Source organism: Neophocaena asiaeorientalis, unplaced genomic scaffold (genome assembly GCF_003031525.2).
Source record: "Neophocaena asiaeorientalis asiaeorientalis breed wild unplaced genomic scaffold, Neophocaena_asiaeorientalis_V1.1 scaffold265, whole genome shotgun sequence".
NCBI lineage: Eukaryota > Metazoa > Chordata > Mammalia > Artiodactyla > Phocoenidae > Neophocaena > Neophocaena asiaeorientalis.
This window is the reverse complement of record NW_020172172.1, coordinates 790811-810008: the sequence shown is the minus strand read 5'-3', so window position 1 is coordinate 810008 and position 19198 is coordinate 790811. Positions and strand designations below refer to the sequence as shown.

General features: G+C 47.3%; 1 protein-coding gene across 1 annotated transcript in view; it reads right to left on the bottom strand.

The window, feature by feature from the left end:
• The window catches only part of ITGA9 (integrin subunit alpha 9), a gene marked incomplete at its 5' end in the record, with an annotated part of 338540 nt that overhangs the window by 255023 nt on the left and 64319 nt on the right, over positions 1 to 19198 (bottom strand). Inside the window, 3 exons of the mRNA XM_024756339.1 lie at positions 8606 to 8760; positions 14514 to 14559; positions 16780 to 16870. Of these exons, the coding sequence (XP_024612107.1) occupies positions 8606 to 8760; positions 14514 to 14559; positions 16780 to 16870 (292 nt within the window). The remainder of the gene's footprint in view (positions 1 to 8605; positions 8761 to 14513; positions 14560 to 16779; positions 16871 to 19198) is intronic.

Below are 19198 nucleotides of genomic sequence, written 5' to 3'. Positions count from 1 at the left end.
TGGGAAAGCGGATGACCCAGCCTCTGCCCTGGCTCCACACACCAGCCTCCTAGAAGCTGGGCTCTTGCACCAAAAAAAAAATCAGCCTAATGCCTCCTGGCATTTCAGTATGTGAAGCTGGGGCCATGCGGATGGCTCTGGCTTTTAATAACATCAAAGGGATCAGCCACTGGGGGAGGTACGAAGGAGGAAAGTGACCTGGATTGGCATTCTGTAGCTGCCACAGGGTATATTTTTGATGCATTTAATGGTTTTCCTGGGCCTCTGCCATCTCAGGGACCTTGCCAGGCCAAGCTGGCAGATTCCTGGTCAGCAAGGGCAGGTTTGCCCCAGCTTGTTTATTTCAGCAAACAGCTGATTTCCAAGGCAAGGCTAGATCACCAGGAGGTACCTGCGACCTGGATGATCCCAGGAGATACTTTTGGGAACAGAAGAAAGCACATGGGAAAGTACTTCAACAGAGAAAACATGGGAACCTATACAAGATTTACATACCTGCTCTGATGGTGACAGTGCAGGAAATGGGGTAGACTCGTAGAATGTCTAACCTTTTGGGCAAGCCTAGGGACCATCTACATCAAGACCCTCATTTTTCAGATGAGGAACTGATGGCCCAAGAGGGAACAAGACTTGCTGCAGGCCAGAGAGCAGAATCTGGAACTCTGCTCATCTCCAGTGTTGGGCTATTCCTACCATGCTGGTTCTTGGTGCATTTTTTATATTATCAGACAAAAAACTCACACTCTTGGAATGCACAGACAGCAGAATCTGCACAGACAGCAGAATGAGTATAGAGATTTGGAGCTGAACTTTGGCTAATTTACTTTCTCCTAATCACAATTTCCCTGAGCAACAGCCAAACAATAAGAATATGTACAACATAAATGAAGTGAGTTTCCAAGTTCCATTTAGCAGGATCAAGACTGGAGATGGGTGTTGCTGGAAGATGAGCGAGAAGACCTTGGTGGGGTAACCAATGTGGTGGCAGCAGCTGCTGAGTGGGGTCCCCGCTACAGCCCCCCACCTGGCCGTCCTCCCAGGTGAGAGAGCTACAGCCGCCCTCCCCTGGGTGGGCATGAAGGGTGACCAAGGAGAGAACAGAGGGTTTGAACCATCTCGTCAGCAATGAATGGCTGAGCCCAGAGAAAGCCTGGGTGGAAATGAACACAGGAAGACAGAGCAGATAGCATCAGGGCCCCACCTACATCCTCTTGGCTTTTACCATTTCCCTGCTGTCCAGCCCAACTTCCAACTGCCGGCACCTGCATTCCCTTTCCCGAGGGCTTTGGTGGGCATGGCAGGCCAGGAGCACCAAGGACTAAAGCCCCTGGGGCAGCGCTCAGGAAAGCATGACCCCAGCTCCCTGGTCCTTTGGGTGGGGTAACCAACCGTGAGGTGTGTTCCACACTGGCTCCCAGACTTCCCTAGCAGGATTCTGCTCCCGCCGCCCTGTTACAGTGGTAACTTGTTTAATAACACACCCTCTATCCAGCTGCTGTGATGGTTTCTAGTCAACTTGACTAAGCCACAGTATCCAGATATTTGGTCAAACACCCATCAGGATGTTATGATGAAGGTATGTTTTAGATGGGATTGACATTTAAATCAGTAGACTTTGAATAAAGCAGATTACCCTCCAGAATGCAGGTGGGCCTCGCCCAATCAGTTGAGTGCCTTAAAATGTAAAGACCAAGGTCCCCCCCAGAAAAGAAGTGCTGCTTCCAGACTGCCTCTGAGCTATAATATCCATATACACACACCCTCTTGGTTCTGTTTCTCTGGTGAACCCTAATACAGCTGCCTTCCCTTCCTATCTCATGGTCCTGCTTTCCTACTGATGTTTCCTGGGATCCCCTCCTGAATCAACAATGCACACTCAAATCCTTGATATAGGCTCTGCTTCTGCAAGAATCTGCATTAAAATGGGGCAAGTCCAGAAAACAGAATGAATTCGACCCTCCATATGTGCCAAGAACTGTGCAGATACTTTACAAACAAACATCAAGCTTAGTTCTCCAAAACCCCATCTCACTGCAGAATTGTTGGCCCAATAGATTCTTCTTGCAACTCAAGGGAGGGGAGAAACAGCTGAGTTACTAACGCCAAGCTGAGGACCACAACCGCTGCTCTGCTATGGGCAGAGTGTACACATGCCAACACACTCACCTACCAGATATTTCTAAAACAAGAAAGCATACAATCAGACAGACCAAATTACCCAATTCACCAAATGCAATCATTTTGGAAACATTTCCCCTTTTGAACTGCCTACTCAGTGCTTCTCCTTGATTTAAAATTTATTTTGGCATTTTAAATTACACAAAAAGAAGTCAGCACCTTAGCAAAATCTCTCTTCTAGAACAAAACCAGAGACCCATGATGGGAAACCCAGCCTGAGTGAGGAGGTAGCTGCCAGAGTGGCAAGAAGGGTGGACCACCCTAAATCCCTGAGCTCACTGCTAACAGTTTTGCTCAGCCCCCACCCCAAGTGTGTCTAAAAGGGAGCCCCACCTAAGAAGCAGACGAGATGCCGGAGAAGCAGCCTGACAGCCCCTTGGCTCGGCGGCCCACCCCATGGGAGCAACAGGCTGGTGGAGTTGCTAGCGGCCGCCCCCAGCCCAGTCAGCCGGGGCCGGGGAGGTGCTGGTTCTGATTAGGGCCTGCTCCAACAGCACACTTCACATCCTCAGCTCTCCTTCTGGCAGCTTGTGTCCCTGCCATGTCGAATGATGTCATCTTGATGGAAAAGCTGATCAGCCCAGAGTCATGCTTCCAGCCTCCTCCTTTCCCTGCCCCCCAGCTGGCTCCCCAGGGCCCCCCACACCGGCCGGGGCCAGCATCGAGCCAGCTGTCTTGCATCAGCACGGCTCTGGTCGCTCCCAGAGAGTTTTGATTCATTCCCATTCTCCATCAGAACATGATTTCAGCTGTGAAATTCTACTAATAAATCCTCCTTTGACTTACTCTGAGCTTCCCTCGGAGTTTTCCAGGAGAGGGGAAAAAAGGCTATTTCCACTTACCTAACTTTTCTCGCCCTCCCCCAAAGGAATGAGGTGGTAATTAGAATAGGATCCCCTCCCTCCTCATAGAACATGGATTTGCCTCATTATCCCGTCTCCATGCTTCTCGAGAGACCAGAAGGAGCTCAAGGAATGTTCTCTGTGTGCAAATGCTCTCTTGAGTAGAAACACACCCCTAGGACCAGAGGAAGGGTCTGGGGAAAGCTTGCTGGTGTCAGACTTATTTCTGCCACTGGCTTGCATGACCTTGGTGCCATTTATCAGGACCTGGGCTCTACTGCTTGTCCAGGGGTAGGGCAGGCCCCCTGCTCACTCACAGCTTCGCCAGGCTATACGAGAGCCACAGCAACGTGAGGGAGCTGGGTCAGAGCACAGAACACAACCACTTAGGGCTCAGCCCTGCCTGGTTTCTATTTAGTGCTCCGGGGAGAGTCCAGGATTGCCAGCTCGAGTCTCAGCCTCCAAGGGCTGACAAGTGCATTTAGGCTTCAGCCTGGCCGGCAAGTAGGTACAGGCCCAGCCCGTGGGTAAGGGGCAGAGGCCTCTCAGGCATGGCCTTCACCTGCCTTGCTTATGGCAGCCAGGAGGCTCCCAGGAGCCACACGCTGCTCCCCAGGCCAAGAATGAAGGTTAATAAGACTTGAGGTGAGCCGAACTCTTGTTTTAAATGGCTTGATGAAATCCGTTATAAATGTGTTCTGGGGGTTGAGTTGGGCACGGTGTCTGCACCCCAGGACGGAGCACAGGGCTGACCACACACACTCCATGGGGGCAAAGACCTTGACTGGCCTATTCCATGCTCTGTGCCCAACACTGGGCACAGAGTCTGGCACCTTTCAGAACCTAATAACTATCTGTTGATTGAATGAGCCAACAGGAGTTTCAGTGACTCCCTGTGATGGATTTAAGAAGCTGCTGCTCGGGCTTCCCTGGTGGCGCAGTGGTTGACAGTCCACCTGCCGATGCAGGGGACACGGGTTCGTGCCCCGGTCCGGGAGGATCCCACATGCCGCGGAGCGGCTGGGCCCGTGAGCCATGGCCGCTGAGCCTGCGCGTCCGGAGCCTGTGCCCCGCAACGGGAGAGGCCACAAGAGTGAGAGGCCCGCATACCGCAAAAAAAAAAAAGCTGCTCTGCTCGGCTGGGACTCTGCAAACCTCACTTCTGCCTTGCCAGTAGCTCTCTGGGAGGCCCTGCAGACATGGAGAGCTTGAGGGAGGCTGCAAGCCTGGAAGAGGAGAAGGGGCTTCCCATGAGCTTAACCCAGCAACAGTTTTCCATGGAGGCCGCCTCCAACAGCAGTTAATTCTCATTTCATGTTTCCCCCATACCTCAGAACCAGCCTCACTGCACCCCTCTGAGGTACCAGCAGCACCAGCCACTGTTCCCTCCTCTGAGGTTTAGATGCCAGGTCCGCAAGGTCGCTTCTCCAAGCTTCTAGGTTCTGATGACCCCAAGGAAGTGGTCCACCACGTGTATAACCTTTTCCCTTTGTTCCCCTTGACCAGAGGTTTTCAAACCTAAGCCAGCTGCAAGCTTGTTAAAACACATTTTGCAGGCTTCCCTGGTGGTGCAGTGGTTAAGAATCTGCCTGCTAATGCAGGGGACACAGGTTCGAACCCTGGTCCGGGAAGATCCCTCACGCCACAGAGCAGCAAAGCCCGTGAGCCACAACTACTGAGCCTGCGCTCTAGAGCCCGTGAGCCACAACTGCTGAAGCTTGCATGCCTAGAGCCTATGCTCCACAACAAGAGAATCCACCGCAATGAGAAGCCTGTGCACCACAACAAAGAGTAGCCCCGGCTGGCCACAACTAGAGAAAGCCCTTGTGCAGCAATGAAGACCAAACTCAGCCAGTAAATAAATAAATAAATTTATAAATATTAAAAAAATTCCTTTAAAACACGTTTTGCTGGGCCCCACCCTCAGAGTTTCCAAATCAGGCAGAATTCACATGTCTAACAAGATTCCATGTACTGCTGTGGCAGCCGGTCTGGAAACCACCTTTGAGATCCCTGGTGCAGACCTAGAAGTGGTGGCTGCTTCCTGCAGTTACTTCCGGGTCCTCCATGACCTGCTTAACTGATTCCAAACATTAAACGCTCTCTGTTCAAATAACTGGTGTGGTTTCCATCTTCCTGAATGGACCCTGCCAAGCTGTCACTGGCGCCAAGGCAGAGTCACCCCCGTAAAGAACCTCTGTAGTTCCCACAGCATTGCCAGAAGCCGCAGCAGCCCCTCTAGTGGCTTGGGTCATCAGCTGGCCCTGAATGTTCTGTGACCAAGTGAGGGCTTTGGTTTTTCCATTACCAACACAGAAAATGAAGAGGCAAAAGGAGTCCCTTCTCTGTGTGTATGCTTCAGCCCCATCACGTCCCAAGGGAGAGAAAAAACCAAAGAGATGACTATAATGTCAACCGCTTACGGCCCCCCAAGACATCCCCAGGGTGGTCCCGCAGCTGAAGATGCCAGCAGATATATGCCACTTCGGACAACTGTTCCGAAGTACCTAGCACACAACCGGCGCCTCTTTATTGCACTGCCCAGGCTGTCTTGCCCAAATGCAGCCGTTCTGCTGACAGACTCAGCTCTGGATAGGCAGACACTGAGAGGTGCCTAGAAGATGCCCACTTGCCAAGCACGCCATGCCAAAACCACCACTAACATGCTCTTGTGCAGCTGCCAGCAGTGAGAGCAAGGAAGGCTCATAACTGGAGTTCCAGCCCTGGGCTCCCAACACAGAGGCCTGAGCGATGACACTGAGCTGGCCAGCACTGGCTGCTGGGCCTGGAGGAGAGAGGAGGATGTCTGTGTGCTGAAGGTGCTCCCATCCTTCCTGGATATGGAAACAGGGGACCTGATCTTCCCGGTGGTACAGAACCAAGGGGCTGCTTCTATGCTGCACTCTGCCCACATCTGGATCCACCTGGCTACTTTGCCTCCACCTGATTCCTCATCACACCATCATGACTTCCCATCATTCCCTCCTCAAACTCTCTGTATTCCCCTGCTGGCTTATTTTGCGGCAGATTTCTACATTTCTCCCTTTACTGCGAAGACTGAGATATAGCTCATTTCCCTGAATGGCAGAGGAAGGGACAGAAAATGCCAGGGATAGAAAATTTCCTGCTTTGCCGTACGAATACCCAAAGTCTCCAGTTATCATCCTCTTCATGCCTGAATCTTAAATAAATGTGGGCAAACATCCCCTTAGACTGTCAAGGGATGTCTAATTTCATCAATGAACCCATGTGGCAGATGGAGGGTAAGGAAGTAACCTGCACTGGGGCAGGTACTCCTGCTCAACGTTCCACATCCTAAGGTGGACATTAGCCAGGTTGCTGCCCAGGAAGGCAACACTGGATGTCATCCGACAGCCTGTCTCTTCCATCATACCCCAGCACTGAAAGGCCATTGCTAGCCTGGACCTTAATTATAATTCTGCCTGGAGGTCAATGAAAGGGGTCCCAATGACTGGGGTCAAGGAAAGGGTCCCCGATGACCAGGGTCAATGAACGGGAACCTGATGGCTGGGGTCAATAGCTGGGGTTCCAGAAGGATCCACTTGTGGGGGGCAGCATGAAGAGAAACCCATATCTCCTCCTGGCTCAGCCCCTGAACCTACAAATCAGAGTTTGCTCTCCCACTGATCTCATATGCTCTGAAATCACTCTTGCTCAAAATTTGCATCTTGGTTTCTTCTCCTCTATTCCTGCTCTACCCAACTTACCTCCATTTTCACCACCACAGTGATGTAGTTATTGAGTCCGAAAACTGTGTATGCAGCTTCAGGATCAAAACAGAAACTCCTTCTATTTCCCGTTAAAAACTCCGTGAGGACACGGCTGGCCCGTGCAGGCGAACGGTAAATATTTGTCAAATGAACACACACATGAACTATTAATTGCTTGCTGTTCTTAGAGTTGTAGAGTAGTTCTGCTTATTTTTAAACACAACAGAAGTAATCTTCAACTCAACAATTCTTTTAAAATGTTTCTTAATGGAGTTCAATTACATCACAAGTTGGTATTGATAAAGGACACACCATCTAATTAGGCAGAGGATATATGAGTCCCAAGACCATCAGAACATTTTTTTTCCTAGAGACTGTGGTGCCTTAAACAATTAGGGAGGTGGTGGGAAATCATTTTTGGGAAGCAATAGTATCATCAGACCAGAATTCAACTCTTGGCTTTACCGAGACCTGTATGATCCGGACCAAGTATCTTTTTCTCACTGGGTTGCACACAAAAAGTTTGTTAGTCCTCTCTCACTAACCAAGTCCCAAGTTCACAGTAAATTTATATTCAGTTTTGAAATTTCTTTTTCAAAAATCCATATAAAAAACACAAGGCTTCATTGTTGAGCTTATTCAATCCACCTGAAGATCAAGAGAAATGCCAATGAAACAGCCTAGAAGGATTAGCATATTGTTAAATAAGGTAGAGCATTCAAGGTGCAGCGGAGAAATGGAATAGTGTGTGCACCGTGAGCTCTGCGTGTCCGGGCGCCCACATACATGTGCTCCAAAGCAGAGCTTCTCAAACTTAAATGTGTACCAGCATCTTGTGGGGATCTTGCTAAATGCAGTTTCTGGTTCAGAGGTTCGGATCAGGGCCTCCGATTCTGCATTTCTAACAAGCTCCCAGGAAATGCTGATACTGCTGGTCCAAGGACTACACAGTGAGTAGGGAGGGGAGACACTCATGACACAAAAACTGTCTAAGAAATTCAATGAGTCCAGGTCCTTAATAGTGGTGGTGTTTATTGTTTTGTTTTGTTTTTTTTCATTTTCCTGGAACTCTACTTTCTATTATTCAATGTCTTTCAAGTTAAAAGACCTCTTAATCTGCACAGCTGCTCCAGATTCATTTCCTTCAGGTGATCACACACTTTGAATTCTAATACACACTGATCCTATCTTGTTCCTGGGCTTGGCCCAGTCTCTGGAGCTGGGCCAGCAAGTCGTCCTCTCCCAGTCAGAGAAACGGCAGAGACAGCTGCCACTAGCCAGGGTTCGCCTGCCCCTTCTCCAACATCTGAAGCTAACAAAGCAGCTTCCCCACCTTTTGGAAGCCCGAGCCTTTGTAAAACTCAGCAATCCTAATCCCACCACCCATCCTCGGTCTCTGATTCCACAGTAAAGAACACAAGCCCCTGACATCTGACTGGTGTTGCAAGCTCAAGGGAGAGCCTCCAAAGTCCCACCACTTCTTTTTTCTAACTGCATGGAATGTTCCAGAAGGGCCAGGCTATTCACTGCATTTCCACAAGCCCCACCACCTATCCCACCCATGGCCCAGTGAGGTTTCAGTCTGGTCCATGGACATTTGCAGAAAGGATGCTTAGAGTCAAATATTATTTGTCTGAGAGCTAGAGGTTGCAATGAATTGGAAAAACAATGGTAAGAAAAGAAGAGGGGGAACCTCAGGGGAAAGGGCATCTAGCCTGTGGGCCTGCTGCCTACAAAACCAGCTGGGATGCACAGCAGGAGGGAACCCCAGAAACATCCCCTGGCTTCCCACGACCCCACATGCCCACTCCAGCTAAGATGGCTATGCTGAGCCCTGACTCGGTGGCTCTTTACCTATTTCTCCCGGAACGTGCTTGCCGTGGAAGCTAAAGCAGGCGGTAACATTCAGGCAGTTCACAGGCTGCTGGCCATCGTGGCACTGGGGCGCCGTGATGTTGATGGAGGTGGGGAGGAAGATGGAGACATCCACCGTGATGACGGGTCTCGCCCTACAGGTCAAGAGGAAGGCGACTTAGTCACGGTGAAGAGCAGCACTCAGAACCAAATGAGAAGTAAACCAACAGGACAAATCCCAGGGCTTCAGCCCAGCCTCTAATTAAAGTGTGAAATAGCCCAAGAGAGAATGGCCAGGGTGCTCTGCAAATCCTTTTCTCCGGTTTCTCAGCTTATTTCCCAATAAATGAATGGTTATCTTCCCAATAATGAAGGCAAGTTAGTTGTTAACAAAACACATCCATCTGCTTGAAGCCGTAAATGAACCACAAGATGTTGAGAGATTATTTAAAATTTCACCAGTTAAGTTCTGATTTCCATTATATTAGGAAGATAGGAATAGATTTAAGAGGCGTCCCTATAGGGGATGCTGTGACTCAAGAAATAGATACATAAGCAGGAATTCCCCAAAGCATTTACTGCCATTACAAGCATGAACTGCAAAGTCCCATCCAGTGGGTCAAACCTACTCTCTTCATTTACTCCCATCAATTCATTAAGTATTTTTCTAAAAGACCTCGATGAATGGAGTCCCAGCTGGTAACACCAAAGCACTTTAGAGCTGAAGAAACCAACCTGCCTGGTGGTGGGACCAAGTGAAACCCAATAAACCACCACACTCCTCTCACCGACAGGGATCACCCCCCAGGGCCTGATGGATGGGCTCCATCCATCGTTGCTGGCCTTCTGGGGACTCCCCGGGGGCTCCCCAACAGAAGCAGAGGTGAATCACACCACTCTGCTCTTGTTGCAAACATCTGCTGAGGGACGGTTCACCTAAGCTATGGCTTAACCTTCTCCCCTCCAGGCCTCACAAAAAGACCCTTTTACCTCCAAGGTGCCCCGGCCTTCACGCCACTGGGGTGACATAACAAGATTAAGGGGCATTAGCAGCTTGAGAACAATGACCTCACTTGTGTTCAGTGATCCCACAAAGAGCATCCAGGGGGACAAGACAGATGGGAACCAGGACCAACACCAACTCTGAGAAAAGAAAGCGTTAAGGAAAACCTCAGAGAAAAAAAGAAGCGAGGAGCTGCATGGCCCAGATGGGGTTAGGGGATTTCGCTATTGCCAGCACTGCCTTGAGACATGGGTCAAGAGAGGAACAGCTGTGACAGGTAGAAAGGAACTGCAGGATCCCAGAGCAGATACAGCTGTAGGTCTAACGAAAGTCAGACAACAGCGCTGCCTGGAAGAAATCCAATATCCGGTTTTCCAACTTCCTTCTGGGTTCATCCTTGGAAAATACTCGAGTGTTCCTTAGCACCCCTGGCACTTGGACGTCTTCCTTCTCTGTGTTCCCGACACTGTGTTCACACCTCACCTCACTTCCTAACTAAGGTCACTGTCCATTTCCAAACCCGCTCCACCCGCCCTGTAGGCCCTCCAAGGGGGGTGGGAATCCTGGTGAGTTCATCCTGATATTCCCAGGAGAGTAAGTATTCAAAAACACTTGTTATATGAACTTACTTACAAAACAGAAATAGAATCACAGATGTAGAAAACAAACTTGCGGTTACCGGGGGGAAAGAGTGGGAGGGATAAATTGGGAGATTGGGATCGACATATACACACTACTACATATAAAATAGATAAGGAACTACTGTATAGCACAGGGAACTCTACTTAATACTCTGTAATGGCCTATATGGGAAAAGAATCTTAAAAAGAGTGGATATATGTATAACTGATTCACTTTGCTGTACACCTGAAACTAACACAACACTGTAAATCAACTATACTCCAATAAAAATTAAAACAAACAAACAAAAAACCTTGTTAAATGGGTGAAACCTCCTCTCCACGCCAAGGGATTGAAAACCACAGGAGGAGCCAAAGTTTCACAAAACAGGGCGTCCACCCTGTGAGAACCCCAGCTGCCCATGTGTCCTGCCAGTCACTGCACAGAAGCAGCCCAGGCCCTCCTATCACCCCAGGACCCCCTAGTGGGGAGGACACTTCTTCTCCTGGCAGAGCCTGGCAGGGGAAGGCGAGGTGAGTAGGAAGCAGAAGTGAGTGGTACAGACAATAGGACCTCCATGAGCCATTGTTTAAAAAAAAAACAACAGTCCTTTGAAATGACAGACCAGGACCTTCACAAGCACATCTCCAACATCCATCAGATCAGTTCCCTCAAGCCTTTTTGTTTCAACTCCAAGTATTGTTTTTGGACCAGGAAAAGCCCAGAAATCTTTCATAAGCCTCTCTGATCACTTCCTTTGATCTTCAATGGCATTAACACCAAGCGCCTATCACCCTAACACCAGGCCTGCCCTCTCAAGCTAATCCCAGAGAACAAACTTCCCGAGGGCAGAGCTTGGCCAACCCACACCCCTGGGGGGCAGGAGACTGGGTTTCACAGTCTGAGATGAAAGCAAAGGGGCACCCAAAGACAGCACTGCAAATGTGCTTGAGACTTTAAAGAAGCTGGTGGCTGGAAAACTTTTTTTTTAATTGAAATATAGTTGATTTACAATGTTGTGAGTTTCAGGTGTACAGCAAAGGGATTCAGTTACACATATACATATATCTATTCTTTTTCAGATTATTTTCCCTTATAGATTATTATATGATATTGAGTATAGTTCCCTGTGCTATACAGTAGGACCTTGTTGTTTATCTATTTTCTATATAGTAGTGTGTATATGTTAATCCCAAACTCCTAATTTATCCCTCCCCCCACCTTTCCCCTTTGGTAACCAGAAATTTGTTTTCTATGTCTGTGATTCTATTTCTGTTTTGTAAATAAGTCCATTTGTATCACTTTTTTACATTCCACCTGTAAGTGAGACATGGTATTTGTCTTTCTCTGCCTGGCTTACTTCACTAAGTATGATCATCTCTAGGTTTATCCGTGTTGCTGCAAACGGCATTTCATTCTTTCTTATAGCTGAGTAATATTCCATTGTGTGTGTGTGTATATATATATATATATATATATATATATATATATATATATATATACACACACATACACACCACATCTTCTTTTTCCATGGAATACTTCTTTCTGATGCTTCTCAGATAGTTCAAATTCTGATATTTGATTTGATCCTGATATTTAACTTCCAGGTAAATAACAAAACCAGTCAGAATACTTTCTGACGTGGTGTTGCTCCAGTGACCCTGGCCTTCTGTGGGGTCATGTTGCTTGCAGGGCAGAGACGGGGTCGGGGGGGACACATAATGAGCCCGCACCCTGGTGAAGGTGTTAGACCACTAACTGGGATATCCCCAAAGCCATCCATTACCCCAGGGAGCTACTTCATGTCTCAACAGGTCAATGCACAGAGCAGAATGAATGAGGGAATGGGATATGGTGAGCTTGGCACCCCTAGAGTAACTGTCACGGCCTTCCGCGGACCTCCCCATCCAAGCCGGTGCTCCTGGCCCTGCTCCTAAAGCCTCCCCTCCCTGGGAGTGCTTCCAGGCGTTCTCTTCCATGGACTCTACATCTGGCCCCGTTAGAGTTCACCTCATCCGATTCAACCCTCCATCCCAGGCTGGGGTCTGTGGTCTCCCATCCACGTGTCACTGCCTCGCTTTATGTTTACGCTTTATGTTTACACCCCTGGGGAGGGCTGTCCCTCACATCAGAGGACAAAAGGAGACAAGCCCCTCTGGGTTAGAGCTCACAGCTACAAGCTTATATAATACAAGAATGATGAAAATGCAGAACCTATGAGATGTGCCTTTTGTGCCAGAAGCTCCCAGTTTGGAGAGGGCCTGGTTTCCACTAAGAGAAGTGGGGGAACACGTTTTATTCAAGGGAAATCTTAAGAAGCCAGGGCACACTGCTCAGAAGAGGGAGGGAAAATGACTTCATGAGGCCACCAGCCAGAGCCCTGGCTTCACAAGTCCAACAGCAACCATCTGGAGCTATGAAAGCTCTTCCACCTGAAAAACTACCAACCCAGAAGAAGGGTGATAAAGTAGAAATCCAGTCCCGTGGGGAGAAATTAAAGGACCCATCTTACTGAAGTCAGCACCCAAGGGACACAGCCGCCACCTTCAAATACTGAAGGGCTGTTATATGGAAGACAGGCGACCAAGAAGCAGACTTTGAGGCAGGCAAATTAAACCCAACTGATGTCAAAACTGCTAACATTTACTGGGCACTTAAACCAGGCACTGTTCTAGCTCACTGAGCTCTCATAAGAACTTATGATACCCAGTGAGGTAAGTACTATTATTGCCTTTTTAACAGATGACAATCCTGAAGCAGAGGTTACCAGACTTGCCCAGGAAACTCACCTTGTAAGGGCAGAGTTAGGGTTTGAGCCCAGACCACCCTGCCCCAGAGTTTACACCCTTAACCTTAAGGCTATTCTGCCTCTTTAACAATTTAACATTTGTCAGGCGGTGGGGGGGGATGTCATATTAAATTTATTCATTTCGTTTCCAACATGATTGGCCATGTTAAGCCAACTCTTAGGAAAGAAAGAACTTGAAAGCCAAAGGCCCTTGAGGCTATGTGTCTTGATGAGAAAATATGATCCAAGTCTCTGTCTAGAGCATCCCTGGGGTGTTGTTCATCATCTTTTGTAAATCCTTAGAATATTTATTATCTATACTGTTCATACAGCACCTATCACATATTTCATTATATAGCTGAGGTTTTATGATGTATTTATGGCTTGCTTTAACTAATCCCCTTGGTGTAGAATGGACAATGCCTGAAATATTATGTTTCCCCACAATTCTCTGCCCATTGTGGTGCTCAATAAATGAGTAGTGGTTGATATTAGAAGTACTGTAATTTCTGGAGTAGCAGAGTCATTTCTGACTCAGGAATTTTATGACCATTATCTTGAAAAAGTAAGTTACACATTGATTTTCTGACTGCTGCCAATATGACAAACCTTGAAATTAGCATTTGTCAGTTAAGTGTGTGCAAAGTAACTAGCTTGAACAATTTAACATTTTAACTAACTAGCTTGAACAATTTAACATTTTTCATTACCTGTGGGTGAACTGGTCCCCTCAGAAGTTACTAATCCCCACCCTGGGCACAGAGGAGGCTGTGTGGTACTATGGTGGAGACTCAGAGGAAGGCCCTGCTGAACGAGAGGAATCTAGGGTGTGGAAATCCATGGCCTCTGGGATCCCTTCCAGCTCTAAGATCCTACTAGCCTATTTTAGAAAGTTCTGAAATCAGGTTGTTAACAAAACCTATGAGTTGGCTCCCGCTCCAAAGTGTAATGTTGCCTTCTCTGAGTCACAGAGACAGAAATACTTGGAGAGGGTTCATGGGTAGGCCAGCAGCCCGCTGGCCTTTGCAGGAGAGATCCAGACTGCATGGGCTTCACAGCGAGGACTGGGCCTGAGCTCATGTCCCTCACCCTCTGCTGCCACCAAAGAATGAGGGGGCAGGAGGCTCCCAGGCCCTGGGGGGCTGGGGACTACAAGGTGGGAGAGCCAGGATGAAGGGTGCAGGGATGAAGAGATGGGATAGAGCAGTGCCATGGCGCCCACAGGAAATGACACCATGGAGCTTCTAGCATCCTAGAGGATGCTATCCTCTCACACACGTAAACCACTCAAGGCCCACCGGCTGGAAACCCTGGGATAGAGGATAACAAGAATGAAAAAACAAAGGCAGCATTCGCACTTACCAAGCACCTCTGCCTGCAAGGAACAGGGCAGAGTGACTGCTAATGATGAATAACTCCCCTGGGCCCCCCTTCCCCAACAAATTCCATCCCTCACCCACGAAGAGCCAAGAGGAAAGAGAGAAGCATCTCACCTTAGGAGAACCACACTGTCCGACATGAAAGCTCCAATAGTTACATCTGAAAACCACAAGTTTACAGATTCAGAAACTTGCTGAAGCCCATTTCACCCACCCGCTGTCAAGGGGCTCCACGGCAATGGAGGCCAGCCTCAAGGTCAGGGGGCCCCCCTGGGCTCTGAAATGACTTTGTAGGAGTTAGAGCCACACTACCCCATATAGCAGTCAATCACCAGATGTTGCTGCTGAGACCCCAAAACGTGCTGGTCTGCACTGAGATGTGCTGTATGTGTAAGACACGAAACAATTTTAAAGACCTGGTACCAAAAAACATTAACGATCTCATTAATAATTTTTATACTGATTGTATGTTGAGATGATAATGTGTTGGATACATTGGGCTAAATTAACATTATGAAAATTAATTTCACTTGTTTCTTTTTATCTTTTTAGTGGTTACTAGAATATTTTAAATTATGTAAGTGGCTCACATTATATTTATTTTGGACATCAAAGAATCAGAGAGGGGGACACTTGGAATTAAATGACTCTTGGGAAAAGCTCTAAGTTCTGTAGAACATGTGAATCATCTCCGTTCCACCCCTCACTCTATGTGACCCCGGAGTCTCTCTGTGTCCTTGTCTGCACAATGGAGATAATTATCCCCACTGTCTTCTTCAAAAGTTGACAATATTTCATAATATTTAAATCAGAATATATTTATTACACACTTGTTCGATATATTTATTAAATATATTAAATCAGATATTAAAATCAGAAAACTCATGAAAATACTTGGCAAACTATAAATCAAGAGAAGTGTTAGCTGGTAATGTTTATTCCTAAAAAATCTAATTTAGGAAGTATGCATTCATCCAACAGCTCTCTGCCTTTCCTCCCCTCAAATATAAACCTCTCAGCCCTGTGGTTCCCATGACTACTTCACAGAACCAAGCATCTGAATCCCTACATCTACATGACGTCCTCCTTAAGGAAAAACAAAGAGCATATCTGTGGATTGCAGGGCTGCTAAAATTTCTGCACTTGGGTATGCTTGTTAATTTTGCTATTTTCTAATAGCCTTTTTAAATTGCCTGGATATTTGAAAATAAAAGAACCCGACGCACTTGCCATTTCTTTTAGGAAAAATGCAAGGTAAGAAATCCACATCCGTCGTGAAGTGTGACCATACCTGCTCACCGTGCAACTACAGAGAAGCAGCCTGGGTCCCTGTCCACAATGATGTGGTCTCTGGTGCCCTTAGTTCTCTGAGGCTCAGTATCCTTGTCTGTAAACTGGGGAGACACCCCCATCTTTAGCTACCTATGGGGTAACTATATGATGTACATTGCACAGGGAAGCATTCTGCACATATTAGAGGGTTAAACCAACGGTAGGTATTATTTAGGGATGGCTACAAATTGCCCAGAACAAGAACTGCTTTCTCAAACCTAAAAAGACTCGTACAAGATTGCATTCATTTTCATAGATCCTTCTGAGGCATTTTAAATGGAAATAAACACTTTCTCAAGATAGCAAGATGACCTAGAGTTTCAGGGACATTTCTTCTGAATTCCATGATGATTTGGGGTTTTTCCAAATTCTTCTCTTTGTTTCCTCACCTCACCTACTCCTGCATCCCCTTCAGGCAGCAAAGGAACCACTACTCCATTGCCCAGTCAATTTTACCTACACCGGATATCACTTGGGATTGGGGTTTGAAATCGTACATTTTTCTTCAGTCTCAGTCACCACAAGGCATTAATTAACCCTGAAGACAAGCCAGCCAGCCTTGAATGGTGAAGGTCTGTTTTGTCCGTCAGGGAGATGACATATGACATGGTTTTCTTCCTGCTCCAAGTGTTTCTTTCAATACTTGTCTCACGGCGGGGGTGGGGGTGGGGGGGTTGCTCAGTGCCTTCTTCATTCTCGAGAGGAAGACGCCTCCGAATATGCTCAAATATCAAGGCAAACATGAGGCTTCACTAGTTATCATTTTAAATGTGGGGAGTGCTTTTGGTCTTTAGCAGAAAGACTTGCTGCCACAGAAATTACTGCAAAAATCCACCTTCCTGGTGCTTAAACCCTTTGGAGTAGAACATTTTAAAACTGAAAAATAAACTTTAACACTACTTTCATCTTAAAAGTCAAACACCAAGCAAAATACCCTATTCTACTGTATGAATTTTCCTAATCCTAAATACAGGTCACATCTGTGATCACGCTTACCAGACTGGTTATCTTTGCTTATCTCATATGCTTTTAAAGAAAAATAGCTTACCGGGATAGCCATTTCCATCCATATCAATGCCTCCTGATATGGACTGACCAAACATCCGCAGGACTGGACTTATCTTCCGCCCAGAAAGTTTCTGAAACAGACAATAGAGAGATTGAGTCACCAGAAGGAGCACGGTCACAAATACGAACCAGTGACTGTTTTAGGGCAGCTTCCCTAGGACACCTGGCCTTGAAGTTGTTCAAAGAAAAAAATCATAGTCCAAATTTTATCGGGGTAGGGGGTGGGGGGCTTTAGCAGGCAGTTGAAGACCATGCACTCCTTTATTATTACTTGCCTTAGTCAAATGTCACCATTTAAAATTTTTTCTAAGCTCAGTGCTAATGAAAAAGCCACCTAGATGAGTGTGTTACTGTTTTGATGTGTTGAATGAAGTTCCAAATGGATCAAGGTTAACTTCCGTTTCTAAGGGAGGTTCTGTTTTGTGCTTATACAGGTAGAGCTGGCTGAAATTCTAAGAACATATTGTCCTTATATCTCTCTACCCAAACATGTACTAAACATGGAACACTCCTAAGAGGCACACGTCATCTGTTCCCTAGGTGGACAGGAATTAGCAAGGCAGCTCTCGATCAAGCCAACCAAAAGATCTACAGGCTCCTGAGCATCACAGACAGGATGAAACAGCTCTACCTAGTACATCTAGAACTCCATGGTCCTGAACCTTCTACAAACTGTAGGAAATCCAAAAACTTAGCTGAAGCCACCCTTCTTCCTAAAAGGCAGCCTTCAACCGACCATTCAGCACTGACAGCTCCTCTGCCACAGGGCACACGAACATCTGTACTTATCTCTCCTTCATCATTAAGTTCAACAGATGCTAACACAACACATGCTGTGTTGGTCCAAGAATATTCATTGTACAACCAGCCTTTGTCACACATCCATGCTTGTGTGGCACAGTTCCTCACAAAGATATCAAACTTCCTGAATCAGAAAAGTGCCATGTTCTGGGATCTGACCTGTTCTTTCTTCCCTTTCTCTAAACAGTCTCCCTGGGGAGGCTTCCCTCCCAAGGCCCTCGATGTAGATGGTAAGCGAAATGCTTTGTTTTCATGCCACACAGCAACCTCCATGTCAGAACCAGGTTTACACGTAGTAGTGGCTCACTTGGGACTTTCTTGCCTTATCCTTTTCCTCACCGAGTCATCCTGCAAAGAAGTCACGAGTACGGGGAGGAGGTGTTCCTACAGGGTTTACAGATGAAGACAGCAGGGACTCCCCCACCCTGCAGCGGCCAATAACTGCTAATAACCCTCTGCCTGCCACCTCAGTGAAACCATCCAACAGGAAATGTGCAAGCATCAAAGCACAAATCAGAACACTGTAGGGAAACACTGAAGAAGTGTTTCTTGATAACACGCAGAGCCCCACATCCCCAATGGCTCTGTCTAAGGAAACACGGATGTGCATCTGCATGTTTCTTAAAAGTCACATCTTGAAGCAGACCATCTCGGCTCTGAGGTCCAATGACACGAGCAGCAGCTTGCCCTGGGTTTGCATTTCTAAGGTATGCTGTGGCTGAGACAAGCAGAGAAGAGTGAAGGGGTGGTCCTTTTGGGGGTGGCGATGCAGGCTTAAGTTATCCCACAGACATCTGCAGGCCATTAGGCCATAAAGCCAGGAAGATAAGTCTGCTCGATGCTAATAACTCTAAATGAAAACCAGGAGCCTTGGGAAACCTCCACTTCACCAGGTTTACATGCGGTGTCCTGATGGCAGGAGAAAGATCACAGAGGCCGCCGTGACATGCCCGGAGGGCTCTCAAATTGAGAAAGGCGCACGAGGATCTTAAAATCAACACTTTTCATGGTAAACTCGAGAAAGAGGAATGAGTTAGAGTTATATGGAAGAACTTTAGACCCTGATCTCACAATGCATCCAGCAGAAATAACACCAATCTGGGCCAAAGAAAAGCGATTCCCTTGCCCAGACTTGTTTCTGACTTCCTCCTGTAGTTCACCCACACAATGCCCGCTCTGTCCAGACCTGGGCCCTGGAGAGAACCTGGCGTTAAAGGATTTTTCTTCCTTTAAAATCACAAACCTTATCACATACATATTAGGAGTCTGGAAACGTGTAATCATGGTTGTTTCTTTTTTTCTTTTTTTCTCTTTTTTTTAAAGAGCCCCAAACCACTTCTCTTTGTTAGAGCTAATGAGCCAGGCTGCGTGCTGACAAAGGCAGGACGGGTCCAGCTGCTGATCCCTGCTTCCTACTAAAGACGATCCGCGCTGACCACAAAATTTATACCTCAGTTCTCTGCAGGGAGTCCGCCCAGCAACACAACAAACACGAGAGGGCCGCCAGAGGAGGGGAAGCTGGGGGTCTCTCACAGGCTGCCTCTCTGTGTGATTAGCTTCCCAGGTCCGGGAACAAGCTTCCAGGAGGAAGCATGGAG